The sequence below is a fragment of the Meles meles genome, chromosome 12, assembly GCF_922984935.1.
Source record: "Meles meles chromosome 12, mMelMel3.1 paternal haplotype, whole genome shotgun sequence".
Classification (NCBI taxonomy): domain Eukaryota; kingdom Metazoa; phylum Chordata; class Mammalia; order Carnivora; family Mustelidae; genus Meles; species Meles meles.
In genome coordinates, this window is record NC_060077.1 from 4,310,973 (window position 1) to 4,327,674 (window position 16,702).

At 58.4% G+C, this 16,702-nt stretch overlaps 1 protein-coding gene across 2 annotated transcripts; it reads left to right on the forward strand.

The window, feature by feature from the left end:
* Nucleotides 1-16,564, forward strand: RAB35 (RAB35, member RAS oncogene family). Of its 2 annotated transcripts, XM_046024333.1 has the most exons (6): nt 1-200; nt 5,427-5,477; nt 7,998-8,121; nt 12,513-12,637; nt 12,738-12,862; nt 14,220-16,564. In XM_046024333.1, exons 1-6 carry the CDS (start codon nt 149-151, stop codon nt 14,346-14,348), a joined length of 606 nt encoding a protein of 201 aa, XP_045880289.1. In that variant the 5' UTR covers nt 1-148; the 3' UTR covers nt 14,349-16,564. The 2 variants fall into 2 exon arrangements, with proteins under 2 accessions (XP_045880289.1, XP_045880290.1); XM_046024334.1 differs by lacking the exon at nt 12,738-12,862 and having other exon boundaries at nt 14,220-14,326.
* Nucleotides 16,565-16,702: the final 138 nt, after the last annotated feature.

Genomic DNA, 16,702 nt, shown 5'->3' on the forward strand with positions numbered 1-16,702 from the left:
GAGGAGGGGGAGAAGAGGGAGGTGTTTCTGTCAGTTCCGGCTGTTTGTTCGGGAAGTGGATCCGCCGCTGCCGAAGCAGCCCGGAGGGAGCTGCGGATCGCGAGGCCAGCACCGACCCGCCCGCCCGCGCGTGCCTCCCCCGCTCGCCATGGCCCGGGACTACGACCACCTCTTCAAGCTGCTCATCATCGGCGACAGCGGTGAGGGCCGCGGCGGCCGGACGCGGCGTGGGCCCTGCCGGGCGCGGCCCGCGGGGGCCTCGGGGCGGGCAGGCGGGCGGGGAGGTGCCGGCCCGCGCGGGGCGGGGCTGCCTGGCGGTCGCCGGCCCTAGGGGCGCGCAGAGGGGCTGCGGGCGGCCTCGACGTGAGGTTGGGGCACCCGGCTTCGGAGCGGAGGGGCTGGGCGCATGGGGGTCGGGGCTGGGGCCCCCGGTCCTCTCGCCGCGCCTGCCCCTGCCTCACGTGTGACCTTGGTCAAGTCGCGCGATGCCTGGAGTTGGAGAGACCCGGGTTCGAGTTCTGGGACTACCAGCCTCCTTACTCCGTGACCTTGGGCAAGTTGCTTCGCCTTTGTGAGCCTCAGTTCCCTCCTCGGTTCCCTCATCTGTGAAGTGGGGACTTGCCTTGCTGGGTGGTATGACTGATGAGATAAAGCGGGGAAAGTGCTTAGCGCCCAGCCTGCCTTAAGGTCAGCCCTGGGTAGGTGGTAGCTATTGATGTGATTATTAGTGCCGTTTGTAAGCCTCAGTTTTTTCGTCTGTAAACTGGGGATAATCCCAGAACCTTTCTCATGGGATTACCTTGCACAGGGCCTGGCACATTCCTGCTGAGTTATTACCCGTGTGGTTCTGTCTCCCCATCTGTAAAATGGAGTAATAGTAGCATCTGCCTCTCAGGGCTCACGGAGCGTTCGGTGAGATAATGCACACATAGTGTTGGCAACAGTGCCTGCACGTAGAGAGTGCTCGGTACGTGTTTGCTGCTATGTACTGTAGACTAGATGGGTACTGGAGGAGGGTCAGGCAATATTGCAAAAGGGCTTGACCACGTATGCTCTCTGGGAGGGCTCCTAGCTCCGTGCAGTGTATCTTCTCCAGGGCCTGGTGCAGGGCCTTGCAACCAGTAAGTGCCTAAAACACATTTGTTGAATGAATGAATGAATCAGTGTTAAGTTCCTAGAAAAGACAGGTTGGTTCCTGGGAAAGGGTGGAGGGTTTTAGAGGTGTTTGGAGTGTGGCAGGTAAGCAGGTTTATGGGGTGACCAAGAGGTCAGGGAGGCAGGCCCTGGGAGGTTTATGGGAGCATAGCTGAGGTGCTGGGATTATATGATGGGGAAGGAGGCTTGGGAGCATGCCAGGTTTATAGACCAGACCTGCGTTGAGGGCAGGGGAGTCATATGACCGAAGGCAGAGGCCAGATTGGTGGTGGAGCCCATGGATTTTTAAGGGGGTGGGGGGGGGCAAATCAAAGGAGTTGGGAGACGCTGATGGAGGAGTGCTGAGTGACACTGGGCCATAGCTGGCTGTGGAAGTGAGTGGGTTTTGATCTCACTGCGAGGCTAGATTGGGATGTGGTTGGTGGTTTGGATCCAGTGAAGGATGGCTGAGGTTTCTGTGGTTACTGGTGGAAGGGAGAGGTAAGGGGAAAAGTTAGGGGCCAACGAGGGAGATGCAGAGTAGCTGTGGTCAAGGAAGGACTTAGATGGGTGGAGGGTGGATTCGTTGTGGTTTGAATGAAAGAAACCTAGATGAGCTGTGTAGACTAACCCTTGGAGATGGAGTCTGGCATTCCTCAGGGTCCCGAGACTTACGCTTTTATAGGATTTGATTTCAGCCCCGGCCTTTGATCCCAGGGGCCGACACCAGGGTAATTTCTCTCCCTTTGGAGAGAAAGTAAGTCCACCACAGTCAGGGGTCCTTATTCCTCTAGGGCTTCTGTGTTGATATCCAAAAATGAAAAAGCATAAACTCTGCAAGAGGATGCAGCTTGTTGGCTTTTCTCTGTAAAACCGAGGGGGTGGTTCTGGCCCCCTTTCTCACAGTACGTTTTGCCTGCTGTGTTGATTTTTCACTCAGAAGTCAGGTGTGGGAGAAGACTCACTAAGTTATGTGGCTGGCTCCTAGCTCAGTCTGAGCTTGTAGAAGTACATCCGGTACAGGAGTCAAAGCTGGACCCTTATGAGCCTGGGAGGTGGTAGCCTCGGTTCAGACTGAGCATGGCACCTGAGCGAGGAGGAGAGGAGCAGGGACCGCCCAGGACTGGCTCCTTATGGGGAGGCTTTCAGGTTTTTCAAATGCTTTTGTGGACACTCTCATCTGGTTCTCACCTGCTGCCTGTGCAGTTTGTCACATAAGGAAACTAAGGCTCAGAGGAGCTGCATGCTTTGCCCGAAGTCACACAGCTCATCACAGGCAAAGCCAAGCGTTATTGCACATTAGTGCGATGGGGGAGCAGCTGGTGTCAGGCCCGACAGGCCCTCAATGAGTGTTCCTTTCTTTATTACAAAACCTGGAGTTCTTCTTCCCACTCTGCCACATTGTACATGCTTCTGGAATACATGCCCTCAGCTTTTGCAGCTCTTCTTTATGGCTTTTCCAATGTTCTTCTGACTTTTTAGCACAGAAGTGTAATAGCATTTCGTCTGATCTGTGTGGCCAGCCAGCCTCATTCTTAGAACCTGGAGGCTGGAGTGGCCGTCAGAGAACTAGTTAGAGCCTTTCACTTTGCACATGAGTGAGCTGAGGCTCAGAGAGAGGAAGTGACTTGTCTGAGGTTCTACAGTGAGTGGGTGACCGAGCCAGGATTAAAACTGTGAACGCTTTACTCGAAGGTCTCAGGGACTTCAGCTGTCCAGAACTGAAGCCCAGATGGTGAGGGAACCTTCTGTAGCCCAAGGGAGGAGTAGGGCTGAGGGTGGGGACTTTTGTGGGGGCTTTTTGAGGACCGGAGTGTCTGTGTAGGCCGAGAGGCAGGGAGCAGGGGAGAGGGGTGATGGTTGAGGGGCACGTGCGGTGTTTGCCGAAAAAATCTGTCTTCTGCTGCCTGTGCTCTTCGCAGGGTAGAAGGTGATGGGGCTGGACTCGTCGGGTTTCGTGCTCTGTACGGTTCTTGGGAAGCCCTTGTCTTCAGCAGTGCTGAAGGTAGATTGGTACCTATTACGTCCTCCCTTTCGCCAGTGCTGTGGGATGAGTGCAAGAGCGTGTTTTCCCGAGGAGGCCTCTTCAGGGATATTTAAGAGAGGTCATTTCTCAGGGTGGGTTTCTCTTCCTTTCAAAGGGAAGAGCAGTGCCGGAGATTGGGGTCAGGCCCAGAGCAGCAGTTACTGTGGTGACCGTAGTGGTCGTTCTGCAGCCTGGTGGTTTTCAGCAGCTCTGCTGAGCATGGGCGTGAGTGAAGGGGACTCGGAGAGGCCAAGTTGGAGGGCTCACTGCTGTTTCCTTGCTTCTTGCAGAGAGAGCAACTCCCCTTACTTTTATTTATTTTATTTTAGCTTTTGAGAGAGAGAGAGCGTGCCATCGGTGGGAAGGGAGGGGCAGAGGCAGAGGGAGAGGGAGAGAGAACCCTAAGCAGGCTGCATGCCCTGTGCAGAGCTGGACGAGGGGCTCAGTCTCACCCTGAGATCATGACCTGAGCCGAAACCAAGAGTCAGACGCTTAACTGACTGAGCCACCCAGGCACACCCTCCACACCTGTTTTAGATATATGGGATTCCGATAACATTTAATTTTCAAGAAGGATTCTGTTGCCCCTGAAAGTCTGAAAACCATTGCTTTGGCTTTGGTGAGCGCCGTGGTCACAGCATTAGACGGCAAAGCTGTCAGTGCGATTGGCGTTTGTTGTTTGGTCCTGAGTTCATTCAGCCGTGCTTTGTCGGTGTCTGCTGAGTGCTGAGCCCCGCTTCCAGCGCTGCAAATATCCAGGCCAAGGCAGGCAAGATCTGCTTCCTAGAGGAACTCGCAGCTAGTGGCCCAGACGCAGCTTTTAGCTGAGTAAGCAGACCCAGAAGGCTCCAGGAGGAAGCCAAGGAGCCGGCAGGCCTGATGGGGTGTCAGCGCTGGGCAGAACGCGGTGAGGGACCCAGCCCAGGGCTTGGGCTTTCCTTGGGCTCAGCAGGAAGCCTCGCGGAGGTGACAATGAGGAAGTGGCCCGGAGCAGGAGCACTGTAGGCCCAGGAGCTGAGCAGCAGGTACTGCGGGTGCAGCACCCGTCTGCTCAGAGCCGCACCCCAGTCCTTGGGAAGGGAAGGTTCACTCCAAGAATCAAGTTCTGGGTGTCCCTGGACAGTTCCCAGAAGAGAGCATCAGTGAGGGCTGGCTGGAGAGGATGTCTGGGGTTGGTCAGGTTTCGAGAAGCAACGCGGGAGACACGGAGGCAGCGTCGGATCTGACAGCAGGGAGGTGCAGGAGCCCTTTTGGGGTCTTTTGGTTCCATTTTCTGAACCAGATGCAGGAAGACTGCCCTGGCAGGGTGTATAGGAGAGCGCCCCAGAGCCCTGGCTTCACCGTGCAGCCCCGTGCGTCCCCGTGGAGGCCCCGGAGGCCAGCTGCTTAGCTTCCTGCGGCCCCGGTGCCTCTTCAGAGACGGAGCAGGAATTACGGGCGTGTCCAGGGGTCCATCGCACACACAGCTCTGTGGGCACCGGTTCTTTCCTTCTGTGGTTGGTTCACCCAGTCAGCCTCAGGCTTGGCAGGGGTAGGGGATGGGATGGGGGCGACAGGGCAGGTGCAAAGGCTAGTGCTGCTCGTTTTAAAGTAAAGGGAAGCCGAGCTTATGGGGTTCTGCTTGTTCTTGGGACAAGTAAGCTAGGGGTTGCTGTGGTAAGTGAAACGGTCTGAGCACATGTGAGCTCTTGGGCTGACAAGTGTAAGGTGGACCTCCCCACCCCCACCAATCCAGCTGGCAGTGACATCAGCAGGGGGAGGACGGCTGGCAGTTGGTTTTGTTGTCTGGGCCTCAGTTTTCTCACCTGTAAAATGGCCTCGATAATCTCAAGGGTCCCTTTCAGGTCCACAATTCCTCGTCTCATGCTGCACGCAAACTGGGGCTCCACTCACAGTGTATGCTTTTCTAGGGACCGTGTGGCTTAGACACACTTGGGGCTGTTTCATGTGGCTGACCTTCCCCCTGCTTTATTGCTGTCATCTTCCTCTGGGTCTCATCAGCACAGGCCTGGGCACGAGCCCCTTTCTCATCTCTCCCCACGGGACTCGGGCAGCTTATCTCGCACCAGGACAGAGGGAGAGGTCAGACATTGAGTGGGAGAGATGGTCTTGGTGTGTGGCCGATCAGGGAGATAAAAAGCAGCATTGAGGTGGGAGATGGGTCTGCTGAGCTTCTAAGAGTCCGCATTTGGGTGCCATCTCCCTGAAGGACTGGGCTGGAGGGAGGACGCACGCCCCCCCTCATCTCCTGCTTTCTCTCCCGCAGGTGTGGGCAAGAGCAGTTTACTGTTACGTTTTGCAGACAACACTTTCTCAGGTGAGTGTGCCCCTGGGGTGCTGCTGGAGTATTTTGGGTTTGAGATCCCTTTACCTGGCCGGGCCTTCGCCTGCTGTCTGTCTGGTTCAAAAATTTCCTTTTGTGGACCCAGCCCTTTTCCACCGAGAGACTCTTGTGCCCCAGCATTTAAGGAAGAAAAAGAAAAGTTGAATATTACGAGTTAGTACATGCCTGGATAAAATGTCAAACAGGCAGACTCAGGAGGTGAAGAATGGGAGCCCTTCACCGGCCCCTGCTCTGGTGCCCTGGGAGCCTCTGTCCAGCGCAGTGTGTCTTCCTGGCTTTTTTTCAACTCCGCATGTGGTGGGTTGGCACCTGGCCTTCCGTTCTTCCCCATCTCTAGCAGACCTCTGCTTCTTCCGAATGCCTGTGGGTCGTCCTGGGCCGTGCGTGCGTGGACCTTCATCCTTCAGCAGCTGTGCTCCCGATGTGCGCGTGCTTTCTGGCTGCTTCTGGTTTAAGTGATGCATTAGGTGGGGCGGGTTGTATGTTCATCCTTGTGTAGAAGGGGAGTTAACCCTAATGAGGTCAGGGGCTAAAGGCAATTGAAAATGCTGACTTGCCTTTTAAAGAAGCTGTGCTAAGTGACGCTCCCCCTGAAGCGGTTAGAAGTGCCCCTTGTCAGCTCTGATCAGTTCTGCGTCTTAGTCTTCGTTTTTGCTACGCTGGTGGGCAGAACGTGCCATCACCGAAGTGTGTGTTTTCCTGATCGCTGGGGAAGCTGGACACGTTTTTGTTTGTTGAATGTCAGATTCATTGCAGAGGTTTCCGGTTGGCTTGGCCTCTCCGATCAAGGACTGAACATGACTCTGTCGTCGGAATTCGTGTGCTGTGGTCGGGCAGCGCGCTACAATTAGGAAGTGATTACGTGGCAAACACTTCCCTCTTGGTAGAGAATTGGGTTTGGTCCACAGCAGCCCTGCGGCACCCCTGGTGTGAAGTCGGGAAGAGTCGTCTGCCCCGTGTGCCCTTGGGCGCCACTAAGTCTCAGCCCATCTGTGAAGGGGGACCCCTCGGCGTCCCTCCCACGCAGGGTTATTGCAAGGGTTACCTGAGCCGCCCGGAGTCCTAGGCCTGGACTAAGGAATCCCTCCAACGGTAGCCGCCGGGCGGTGCTGCTGTTCCCGTTTAGGGATGGGAACTCCCGGGCAGGGCAGCTCCTCAGCGTCTGGAGCGCTGCTCTTCCTCCTTGTGCCCCTCTCGCTCGCTCCTGGGAGCTTTCAGCTCTGGTCTCCCGGGCAGGGTCTCCTTTCCATTTCTACCCCCAGCGTCTTAGTGGAGTCCATCGTTGGTTCTGGGCCAAAGCGTCACAGCAGCTTCTGCCCATCCCACACCCGACAGGTGAATTCATCTTGCATACGGGTCTCTGGCTGCTCTTTCCTGGGCTGGCACGCGTCTGTGGCCTTCTCACACGGGCAGAGTTCGTACCGGGGCTTCCTCCAGCTCGGCACCACCGACACCAGGGCCCTGCGCTTCCCTGGGGCGAGGGCCACGCGGCGGCGGGTAAAGATGTTGAGCAGCAGCCCGGGGCTCCACTGATGAGATGCTCGGGGCTCTGCCCCCCACCCTCTCTCGGCCTTGGAAGTGGTGCCTGTTTTTTCCAGGCCCAAGTGTGGCTTCCTCCCCAAAGCCTTCCTCGATCTCTGCCCCACCCTGAACTTTGACCCCTCCTTTGCGCTCCACGTAGTTGGGCGTGTGTGGGTCTTGCCTGCAGCACTGTGTTACACAGTCCGCCCCAAACAGAGCAGGAATGTTGCTGTTGGTCAGCCGGGCGGGACAGGACAGTGGCTAGATTTTCTCTTCCACTCCGTCTTCACAGAGATGCCCGAATGAAGTGTTTCCAGTGAGGCTCAGGCTCTGATTCAGACCCTTCAGTGCCGTGCTGCCACACGCCAGAGAAAGGCCAAGCTCATGAAAATGGCACAAAGACCCTGAGGCGTGGCCTCTGGTCCCTCTGCCTGGGCTGCTCCACCTCCTGTCACCGCCCCCCCCCCCCATTGCTGTTTTTACTTCCGTCTCCTCTGCCTGCAGCAGTGTTTTCCAAAATGCAGGTGGTGACCTGTGTGTTAGGACGGGAATGTTGTGGGTCATTTACAGTGTTGGGAATAGCACAGGAAAAAGAAACCCCGAGTGTGGCCGGGGTCTCCCAGCACGCTCAGGCCACTGTGACACATCTGTGCCCGCCCCTCTCATGAAAGGAGCCTGCCCCTCCCCGGTCTCATCCTGCTTCTCCTTCCTTTGTGGGGCTCCTCACTCTGGAAACGGGGTCTTTCTCACTTCGTCTCATTGTGTCCTCTCGCCCTCACCTCCACTGAGGGGTCCATGGCGTTGTGGGCTTTGTCATTCTTGTTCAGGGCTGTGTCCCCGGGGCCTGGAACGCGCTGGGCACAAAGAGTCAGCAGGGAGCACTGCGGAGGCGGGGGGTCCCCTGTGTGGCTGAGGCCGTGTCCGGACGGGGCGCCCCGTGGGCCTGGCTGACGTGTGTGTGTGTGTGCGCAGGCAGCTACATCACCACGATCGGAGTGGACTTCAAGATCCGGACCGTGGAGATCAACGGGGAGAAGGTGAAACTGCAGATCTGGGACACCGCCGGGCAGGAGCGCTTCCGGACCATCACCTCCACGTGAGTCGGGCGGGCCCCCGCCATTCCCCCCTCGCCACCTGTATTTGGACACAGTGTCGGGTGTCTGGGCTCCCTGAAATGTCACTGCGGTGGGCCCCTGAGCTGTCAGGAGGCAAGCTCCTTGCTGGCCACAGTAGCTGGCGTGGCGTGAGAGGAGGCGGCGACAAGGTGGGCTGCTGCCCACAGGCAGCCGGTGGCTGAGCGCCGTGGCTCTGGGGGCTGGCCGGGTAGTACGAGTCAGTCAGCTCACCCCCTGGCCTTCAGCTCCTCGGTATGTAAAATGGGAGGACAGGGATGTGGCACGGTGAGTGACTCTTGTTCGGTGCTGGCCGTGACCGCCACGGTCGGCCATGCAGGCTCCTGTCCCTCACCCCGACTTGGAGGAGGCGTCTCTTTTTTGAGAGGCCGGGAAGGAGCCCTGGTACATAGGAGGCCGTCGGGAGGCCTCCTCTGCCTCCCCAAAGCTCTTTACCAGGAACCTGGTTCACCCAGTGGGTTGCCCTCCTTTGCTGCTGCAGCACCTTTGTGGTCCATAGCTGGAAAGGGGGGACCCAGCTGGAGCCCCCGACAGCAGGAGCCCTGTGGACCTGCGGAGGGGCTCTCGGTTCTTGGGCTGTTAATAGAACAGCCTCCAGGAAGGAGCAGGGCTTTGAAGACGGTTTGGAATTTATATTTCTGTTCTGCTGTGTGACGTTGGGCAAGTTGCCTCAACTCTCTGTGCTTCAGTTTCCCAGAGGGTTTCTCCTTAGGCTTGGCTTTAATGCCAAGTCCTCTGTGCCAGGTGCTCTGTGCTCGGGCTTCACCCGGACGATCTCGTTGCGCCCACCGCTGTCGGCACTGTTGCTTTCTGCATTTTACAGATGAGGGACTTCTGAGAGCGGGCCTGGTGAGTGAGCGCCAGGGCCTGAGCCGGGGCGCCCCGCCATGTGTGCAGAGAAGGAGCCGCTGTCGGGCCTGTGGTAGTTGCTTCTTTCATAGACCTCTCCTTTGCCTCTGCCCGAAGTTCCTGTGTGACGGGGGTCTCTTGGGAAAGTGTGTTTTTCTGGCCAGAGATCCCTTTCCTCCCTTTGGCCTGGAAACAGGACAGACCCCAGGCTGCCCGCCCGTCCGGAGACTCCTCAGGATCTCGTGTGCGGTGGGACGCTGAGGGGTGAGAAGCCCTCATGGTGGAGGCGGGGGGTGTCGTGGGGGGACTCTCGGAGGTGCTGCCAGGCGGAGAGAGGGGCTAGGCCAGTGGGTGGGCTGCGCTGGTTCGAGGGGCTGGAGCTTGAGCAGCCCGAGCAGGAGGGGCTTCTGTCACTGGGCCAGTGGTGCCAGCACACGGGCGCCGTGGCCGGGGATGCCATAGACCCCGCTGCCGGTGCAGCTCTCTGTGACTACTTGCCGACGATCTGCCCGAGTCCCCTTGTGTCTTAGCAATTGCCAGTAAGGCCTTAAGGAGGGCGGCTGGGTCCGAGGCTCCTTGGGGTAGGATGGATGGCGTGGGCAGCCCAAGCATCCAGACCTGAACAGGACCACCTGTCAAGGTCGGGAGGTCTGGGCCCCGAGCCCAGATGTCCTTACTCTGAGCTGGGACTGTCGCTGAGGATTTTACTGAGTTTGTTTCACTTAATCCCGAATAAGGAGTCTGTGACTATTTCTATTTTATGGGTGAGACAATTGAGGCCCAGCGAGGGCACAGTTGAAGTGAGGCCCATTTGATGCCAAAGCTCTTGCCTTCTGGTCCAGTCCACAGCCCTGCTCTCTGCTGGCCCCACCCCGAGGGACTGGGGCTGAGGCCCATGCCCTGATGTCTCCTGTGGGTTGAAGCCGCTCTGGGAATTCAGGGTGGCCGAGAGTACTGGCCCGTGGCTGTGCAAAGGGCTTTGGGCGGGGCAGTGGGCTGGGGTGCAGAGGAGCCTGTGGCCACGTTGAGGTCAGCTCCTTTTAGGTCAGAGAGGGTGAACCGCCTCCTCCTCCTGGTGGGGACACGGCGCAGCTCAGCCAGTGGAGGGCAGTGTGTGTGTTTTGGGTACTCGAGGAGGGGGCAGTGCTGCACAGTGTGGCTGGGAGCCCGGGCTCAGCCCCCTGCTGCCATCTTGCCGGTCTTGGGGAAGCTTAGGAAGCTCCATCCTATGTCCACTGCTCTGTGCCTCATGAGGCAGGAGGCGCTGCGCACACCATGCCGAGGGGGCACGGAGAGACCACGTCCCGTGCCGGGAGTTGGGGAAGGAGGAGGGAGTCTTGGGGAGAGTTCAGGAGTCGTTCTCAGGGATGGGAGCAGTCGGGGTGTGGTCGTGTGGCCATTTCTGATTCGGGGCATTAAAAGAGAAACTAAAACTGTGTCTTGTTAGCCCAACCAGGAGCCCCGTTGTCGCCCCGGTTCTTGTCTCCCTGAGGCTGGGATTTGCTGGCCCAGAGAAGCACGGCTGGGTGCACGTCAGGGAGGAGTGAGTAACAAGGTGCTGGGTGGTGAGGAAGGGAAGCCCGTTTGATGGCTGGCCCTGGACCAGGAGTCACACCCAGACACCGGGACTTCAGCAGATCCTTCACGTGGCCTCAGGGGTAGAACGGTGGCCCTCATGTCTGTCACACCAGGTTGCTGCGAAGACTGATGGGACAGTGGATATAAAGTGTTGGGTGCTGGGCTGGGCACGGAGCTGAGCGGGGCTGAGTGGGTGTGATTACCGGTGGCAGTGGTGACGGGAGGCCCAGAAGCACCGGTGTCCCTCTTGTCAGGGCTCTGAGCCCCCGATCTCGTCCTCAGACTGGTTCTCGCTCTCCGATAAAGCCCTTTCAGCATTTCTTGGTATTTTCAGTAGTCTTCAATGCAGGAGAGCTTGGAAGTGGGTTCCTCTGCTCGCACTACCTTTGCTGGGCGGGGACAGTCACCTGTCGCCCTGGTCCTGGTGCGCATGCCTGCCCAGGTGGGCGATGACCTGGCGCTCCAGCAGCAGCAGGTTCGGAGGGCCCGGCCCCCGCCCGGCTTCACGGTGCGGGCTCCCCGGGGCAGCTACTCTGCGTTCCTGCAAGGCCGAGTGGGGCAGAATGAAGCGCGGGGAGACCCCGCAGGTTTCTGAGGGGGCTGGAGCCCGGGGCGCCACGCAGCCACTTCTGTTCACAGCCCTGGTCTTCGGCCGCGGCCTTGCACGCTGTCCCTTGGTTTCCTTCTGCCCCTGTCAGGGGTCCCGGCTTGTCACTGAAGGAATAGTAATAATGGTGGAGAGCTACCGTTTACTGACTGGCCCTTGCGGAAGCAGAAGTCTTCTCCTTTATTCCTCGCAGCCGTCCCAAGAGCAGGTACTCGTGTCCGTTTTATAGTTGAGGAAGGAGGTGCGTCGCGGTGCCTGCGCTCACCCTCCCGGGGTTCCGCAGCCTTTCAGAGGTGGCACCGGGTAGCCTCTTCCTGTGACTGGGCCTAGAGAGTGAAGAGTTGGCCAGGGCGCCGACGAGCTGGTCGTGAGGACGCGGCGGCGCGCACAGCCTTGCCGGCTGCATCCGCACGGAGGCTCTGGTGCGGGGGCAGCGAGGGGGCTGGCGTGTGGGGTCCACGGCCTCCGTCTGTCCCTCTGAACTGTAAATGCTTGGGTTATGGCGTCTGGAATGTTCACGTCCTTCTGCCTTCCAGACTTTCTGGCTGAGCTCAGGCCAGAGGGTCTGCGCGGTCGGATGGTGGCACCTCTGGGACAGCTTCTGTCCGGCTGTGCCCGGATGTCCACACCGCTTCCACGCGCTCGCTGCCACCGGCACGGATGAGCCCAGGGTCAGCAGTGGAGTGAGTGACACGCTGGTGGGGCTTCACCACTGGTGTGTCTTCTTGGAGTGGCATTTTACTAAGAGGCTTGAAGAGAAAAATTCTTTCAATGTTAAAACAAGCTCAGTGGTGATAGGACATCAAATACAAGTTACTTGCATTTTTTTTTTTAATATTTTATTTATTTAACAGAGAGAAATCACAACTAGGCAGAGAGGCAGGCAGAGAGAGAGGAGGAAGCAGGCTCCCCGCGGAGCAGAGAGCCCGATGCGGGGCTCGATCCCAGGACCCCGAGACCACGACCCGAGCCGAAGGCAGCGGCCCAATCCACTGAGCCACCCAGGCGCCCCAAGTTACTTGCATTTTAAACCTAAAACAAGAACTGCAAAGACGTTTCAGGCTAGTGGCAGACTCGAACAACTTGACTGACCACCTCAGGGCCGCTCCCTCTTCCCCAGTGCTTTGGGGATGAGCATGCGCAGCAGTGCTGCTGAGCGTCCTGGCCGGGTTCGGACGGGCGGCTGCTGGGTGTCGTGCAGGGGAGCCTGTGCCCCATCGTCGTCTCCCTGAGCGCCATCCGGACGCGGGCAGGCTCGGTCTCAGTGAAGGGGCTACTCTTGTCTAGGCTAAAGCTCTGACACAGATCCTGACCCTGCAGGTATTATCGGGGGACCCACGGCGTCATCGTGGTTTATGACGTCACCAGCGCGGAGTCCTTTGTCAACGTTAAGCGGTGGCTTCATGAAATCAACCAAAACTGTGATGATGTGTGCCGAATATTAGGTGAGGCTGGACCCCCCCCCCCCCAGGGTGGGGACAGTGGCCTGGAGGGTGACAAGGGGGTACTCCTGCAGGGCTGGGCTGACTATGCTTTGTCTCAAAGTGGGGAATAAGAACGACGACCCTGAGCGGAAGGTGGTGGAGACAGAAGATGCCTACAAATTCGCAGGGCAGATGGGGATCCAGTTGTTTGAGACCAGCGCCAAGGAGAATGTCAATGTGGAAGAGGTGAGGCCTGGGCCCCAGGGGCAGGGGGCACGGGAGGGAGTAGGCCCCAGCGCTGTCCCACTGCTGCAGCCCTCCTCTCTCCAGAGCACGTGGGTGCCTGACAGAAAATCTAGTAACTGCCATTTCTCGGGGCCTGCTGGATGCCAGGCATCGCACTAGGCCTTTTGCAGGTGTTAGCTTGTGTCTCGACAGTCCTCTGACCTGAGGTTCCAAGTTGAGGTCTGTCACCCAACTTGCAAGAGGCCGAGTCACACTGAGACGCAGCCCACAGCCCAGCCACACAGGGTTCCTGTTCAGTCTTCAGCCTCACTGTCCTCCCTGGCCCCACCCGTTACCCCTGTCCTCTCTCAAGGCTTTCCCTGGGGCCTTGGCCTCCCTGCAGACGCCTGGTTGCTTCCCTGTGGCCTCCAGGCTTCAGGTGGGCCCTGCTGCGCGTCCCCCAGAGGCTCCTGGGGAGACAGGTCTCCCGCAGAGCCACTGTGCTTCCGGCCAGGAGCAGCTTCCCTTCTGCTAGGCCTGCTGGGAGGTAGTTGTGAGTCTGTGGGAGAGAAGCGGGACCTTTTGCCACAAGCCTAGCAGGCCTTGCTCGTAGCGTTGGGTGAGTCCTGCCCCACAGTGTGTGGAATCTGGAGACCAGGGAAGCCTGGATCCCCCGCTGTGTCCTGGACACCCGACTGCATGGTGACAGGGAGCCCAGGTGCCTCGGAGTCAGGCTGGGATCACAAGACGGGCCTTTCTGTGGGACCTTGGGCAGTGACTTCATCTCTCCAGGTTGCTACCTGTTCCTTCTGTAGATCGGGTGTGGTGAGAGTCCCTGCCTCCTGGGTTGTGAGCACTAAGTGAAGCAAATTATGTCAAGTGCTTGATGCCTTTCCTGGCAGAGCGGAGGAGAGGACTGTGGGTTGGCGGGCAGTGGCGGGGGGAATCCACTGGATCCTGGCACCACAAGGACGTCTTAGGGTGGGGTCTGGGGAAGGTTCTTGGGGGATGTGCAGTGACGTGGCTTGAAGTGGGCAGGCTCTGCGTTCCTCTGGCCCGGCACCAGAGCAGGATTCCAGGTGGAGAGGTTCTCAGTCTCTTTAGAGGAAAGCTTGGAAAATCCCTGAGATTGATTTCCCTAAGACACAGCTCTCGGGGCTTTGATATAGTTCCTTTTTGACCTTTAGAATTGACCAGCTCCTTCTGGAAAGGGTTTGAGGACCTACGTACAAAAAGCCCTCACGAGTAGAAATAGCAAATGGGGAGCGGGGCCCAGGGCGGCGGCCGAGCCAGCGGGCAGACGTGACCCCGCGAAGGGGCTCGCCACTGGGCCTCGCCACTGGGTCTGAGGCCCACCCCGCCTCCTTCGTCCTCACAGATGTTCAACTGCATCACAGAGCTGGTCCTCCGAGCCAAGAAAGACAACTTAGCCAAACAGCAGCAGCAGCAACAGAACGACGTGGTGAAGCTCACGAAGAACAGTAAACGAAAGAAACGCTGCTGCTAATGCCCCCCCAGCCCACTGCAGAGACTGCGCTGCGGCCACTCCCCGGCCCGAGGCCCTGCGGGGTTCCTCGGGGACAGTCTCAGTTTCGTGCCGTTATTTAAAGAATTCTTTCCACGTTTTTGTATCGGGAGGCGCCACCGTCGGCACTTCCTCCCCTCCCCCCTTGAGTGCCAAGAAGGTGTTGGATGACCTGCCCTTCCCTTCTGGTGCCCCTGCCCCTGGCCAAGGCACCTGGGCCCGGCAAGGATGCTGCGGGCCGAGTGGACCGACTAACCAGAGTCTGTACATAATGTATATTGCTTTAACCAGCCGCGCCCCCCTCGGCCTGCTCCGGCTTCCGCCTCCTTCACGCCAGCCAGCCTGCTGCAGTAGACCCTCCCGCCCCGCCCCTCCCCGCCCCAGCGGGCGGCCCACGGCCTGAGGAGACAGGATCGGGTTCTAGCCACGTTTTTTTTGCCAACCTGGGCCGGTGGAGCGGGTCTTCCATGCTACTTGTTCTCTCCTCCAGGCCGTCGGCTTCTGTCCCTGGCACGTAGGGTCTCCCCTCTCTCTGGGGCCTGTGCCGTGTCTCTTCCCTCCCCACCCCTCCCCCGCCCCCGGAACCATTCTGGCAGCTGGGGGAAACCTGGCCTTGAGGTAGGCCTGGGGGTTCTCATTGGAGGCCTAGCCTTTTGGCTTACGGGAAGACTTGCTCCTGCCTTTGGTCACCAGATTTCTTGTCCTGCCTTCTAGATGCCTCTGACCTACAAACCCAGGGAAACCATGGCTTTTAATTTATACCAGCCTGTTTCAGTTCCAACAGAAAGGTAGGGGTGTGTTTGTGCAGGGCTGGGGGCTTGCAGGGGCACTGCGGAGCGTTATTTTAATACATAAAATGAAGCCAAATCAAATGAATGAAGTTCCTCACACTTTCTCTTCCTGAGGTTTGGTTGGCACAGCAGCAAATGTTGTGGCCTCCCCACTTTGGGTCCAGTGTTTTTAGAAAAATCGAATGGCTTCCTGTCATTGTGGGGCCGGGCTCTTGGCAGAGCAGCCTTGCCTTCCTGGCCGTTTCTCGGTGGGAGAGGCCTCCCACCCTCGTCTGCATCGGCCTGGGGCTTTCCACGGAGCTCTGGGGTCCCCATTGCGACCCCGGGCACCTCTGAGCGTGAGGAGTGGGCGCCAGGCGCTGCGGGACTGGGGTGCCGCGTCAGAGGTGACGGCAGGCAGCCGTGGGTCATGGACAGGACTGTTCAGGTCCAAAGGCAGCAGGAGGGTTTCTTAGCGGGTGGGAGGGAATGGCAGCCGGGGCTGGGAGCCAGCCAGCTCTGACCCTGGTCCCTGGAGGAAAAAGCCAGGATCATCTGCACTTGATTACTGTCCCCCTCGGGACACTTCATCATTCACCTTTCCCCTAAAAGGATCACGTAGCCTGGGAGTAATTTATTTCAACACCATGATGTGTTTTGTTAGATTTCCTTTCCTAGGTGATTTCCAGGCAAAGCCCTGATTGGACAATCACATCACAGATCACACTGCAGATTTTCCATGTTAACACTGTTGGTGGGTTTTTAATCAGTAAAAACTGGGGGTCTCTTCTGACCTGTCTCTCTGCTTCCCCAGACTGCCAAGAGCCTGTGGTTGTCTGGGAGCAGGCCTTCACTGGGGCCACCTGCAGAGGTGGGGGAGCTCTGGGCCTGGGGACGCGGTGCTGTGGAGGGCGGCCGTGGGGCCAGCGGACAGGCATCTTCTGACTGGTTGGGGGCCGGGAGTGAAAGTGTGGCCTCCGTCCTCGGGGCTGTGCGGGGTGACCCGAGGTCCCGGGCAGGATGCAGAGAGCTCGAGACTCCGGGGCGGGCAGCGTCTTCCAGAATGAGCGTTCACGTGACGTCCGTGCGGCAGTGCTTGCAGATTCAAGCAACAAGGGGAAGGGGTCCCGGTGCTCTCCAGCCCGGGCTGGGAGCTGGCTGTGGCTCTGGTGACTGGACGTCCAGACCCAGGTGGTGGGCTGATTTTGGTGACGACAGTGTGCCTGTCCCACTGAGTGTTACACGCATGAATGGGGGGTGGGGGTGGGGAGACTCACAGGGCTGGACTGACGTCCTGGTGGACCTGAGGTGAAATTCCTGTTGAACAACAAAACTTTTAAATGGTTTGCTAGGATTATTTCTGTATTGAAAGTTTCTAATTATGCTTTTTAAAAAAAATACTAAAAAATAAAGGTTCAAGCTGCCAAATTTTCTTCCAGGGTCTGTTTCCTCTCCTCCGGCTGTGCCGTGGGGGGCTGCCTTCTTCCCACCCGCGGTATTCAGCGCTTGTTTGTTCTGCGCCGAGCCCAGCACAGGTGCCTGCCAAGGCCCAGGGCCACTTTCGGA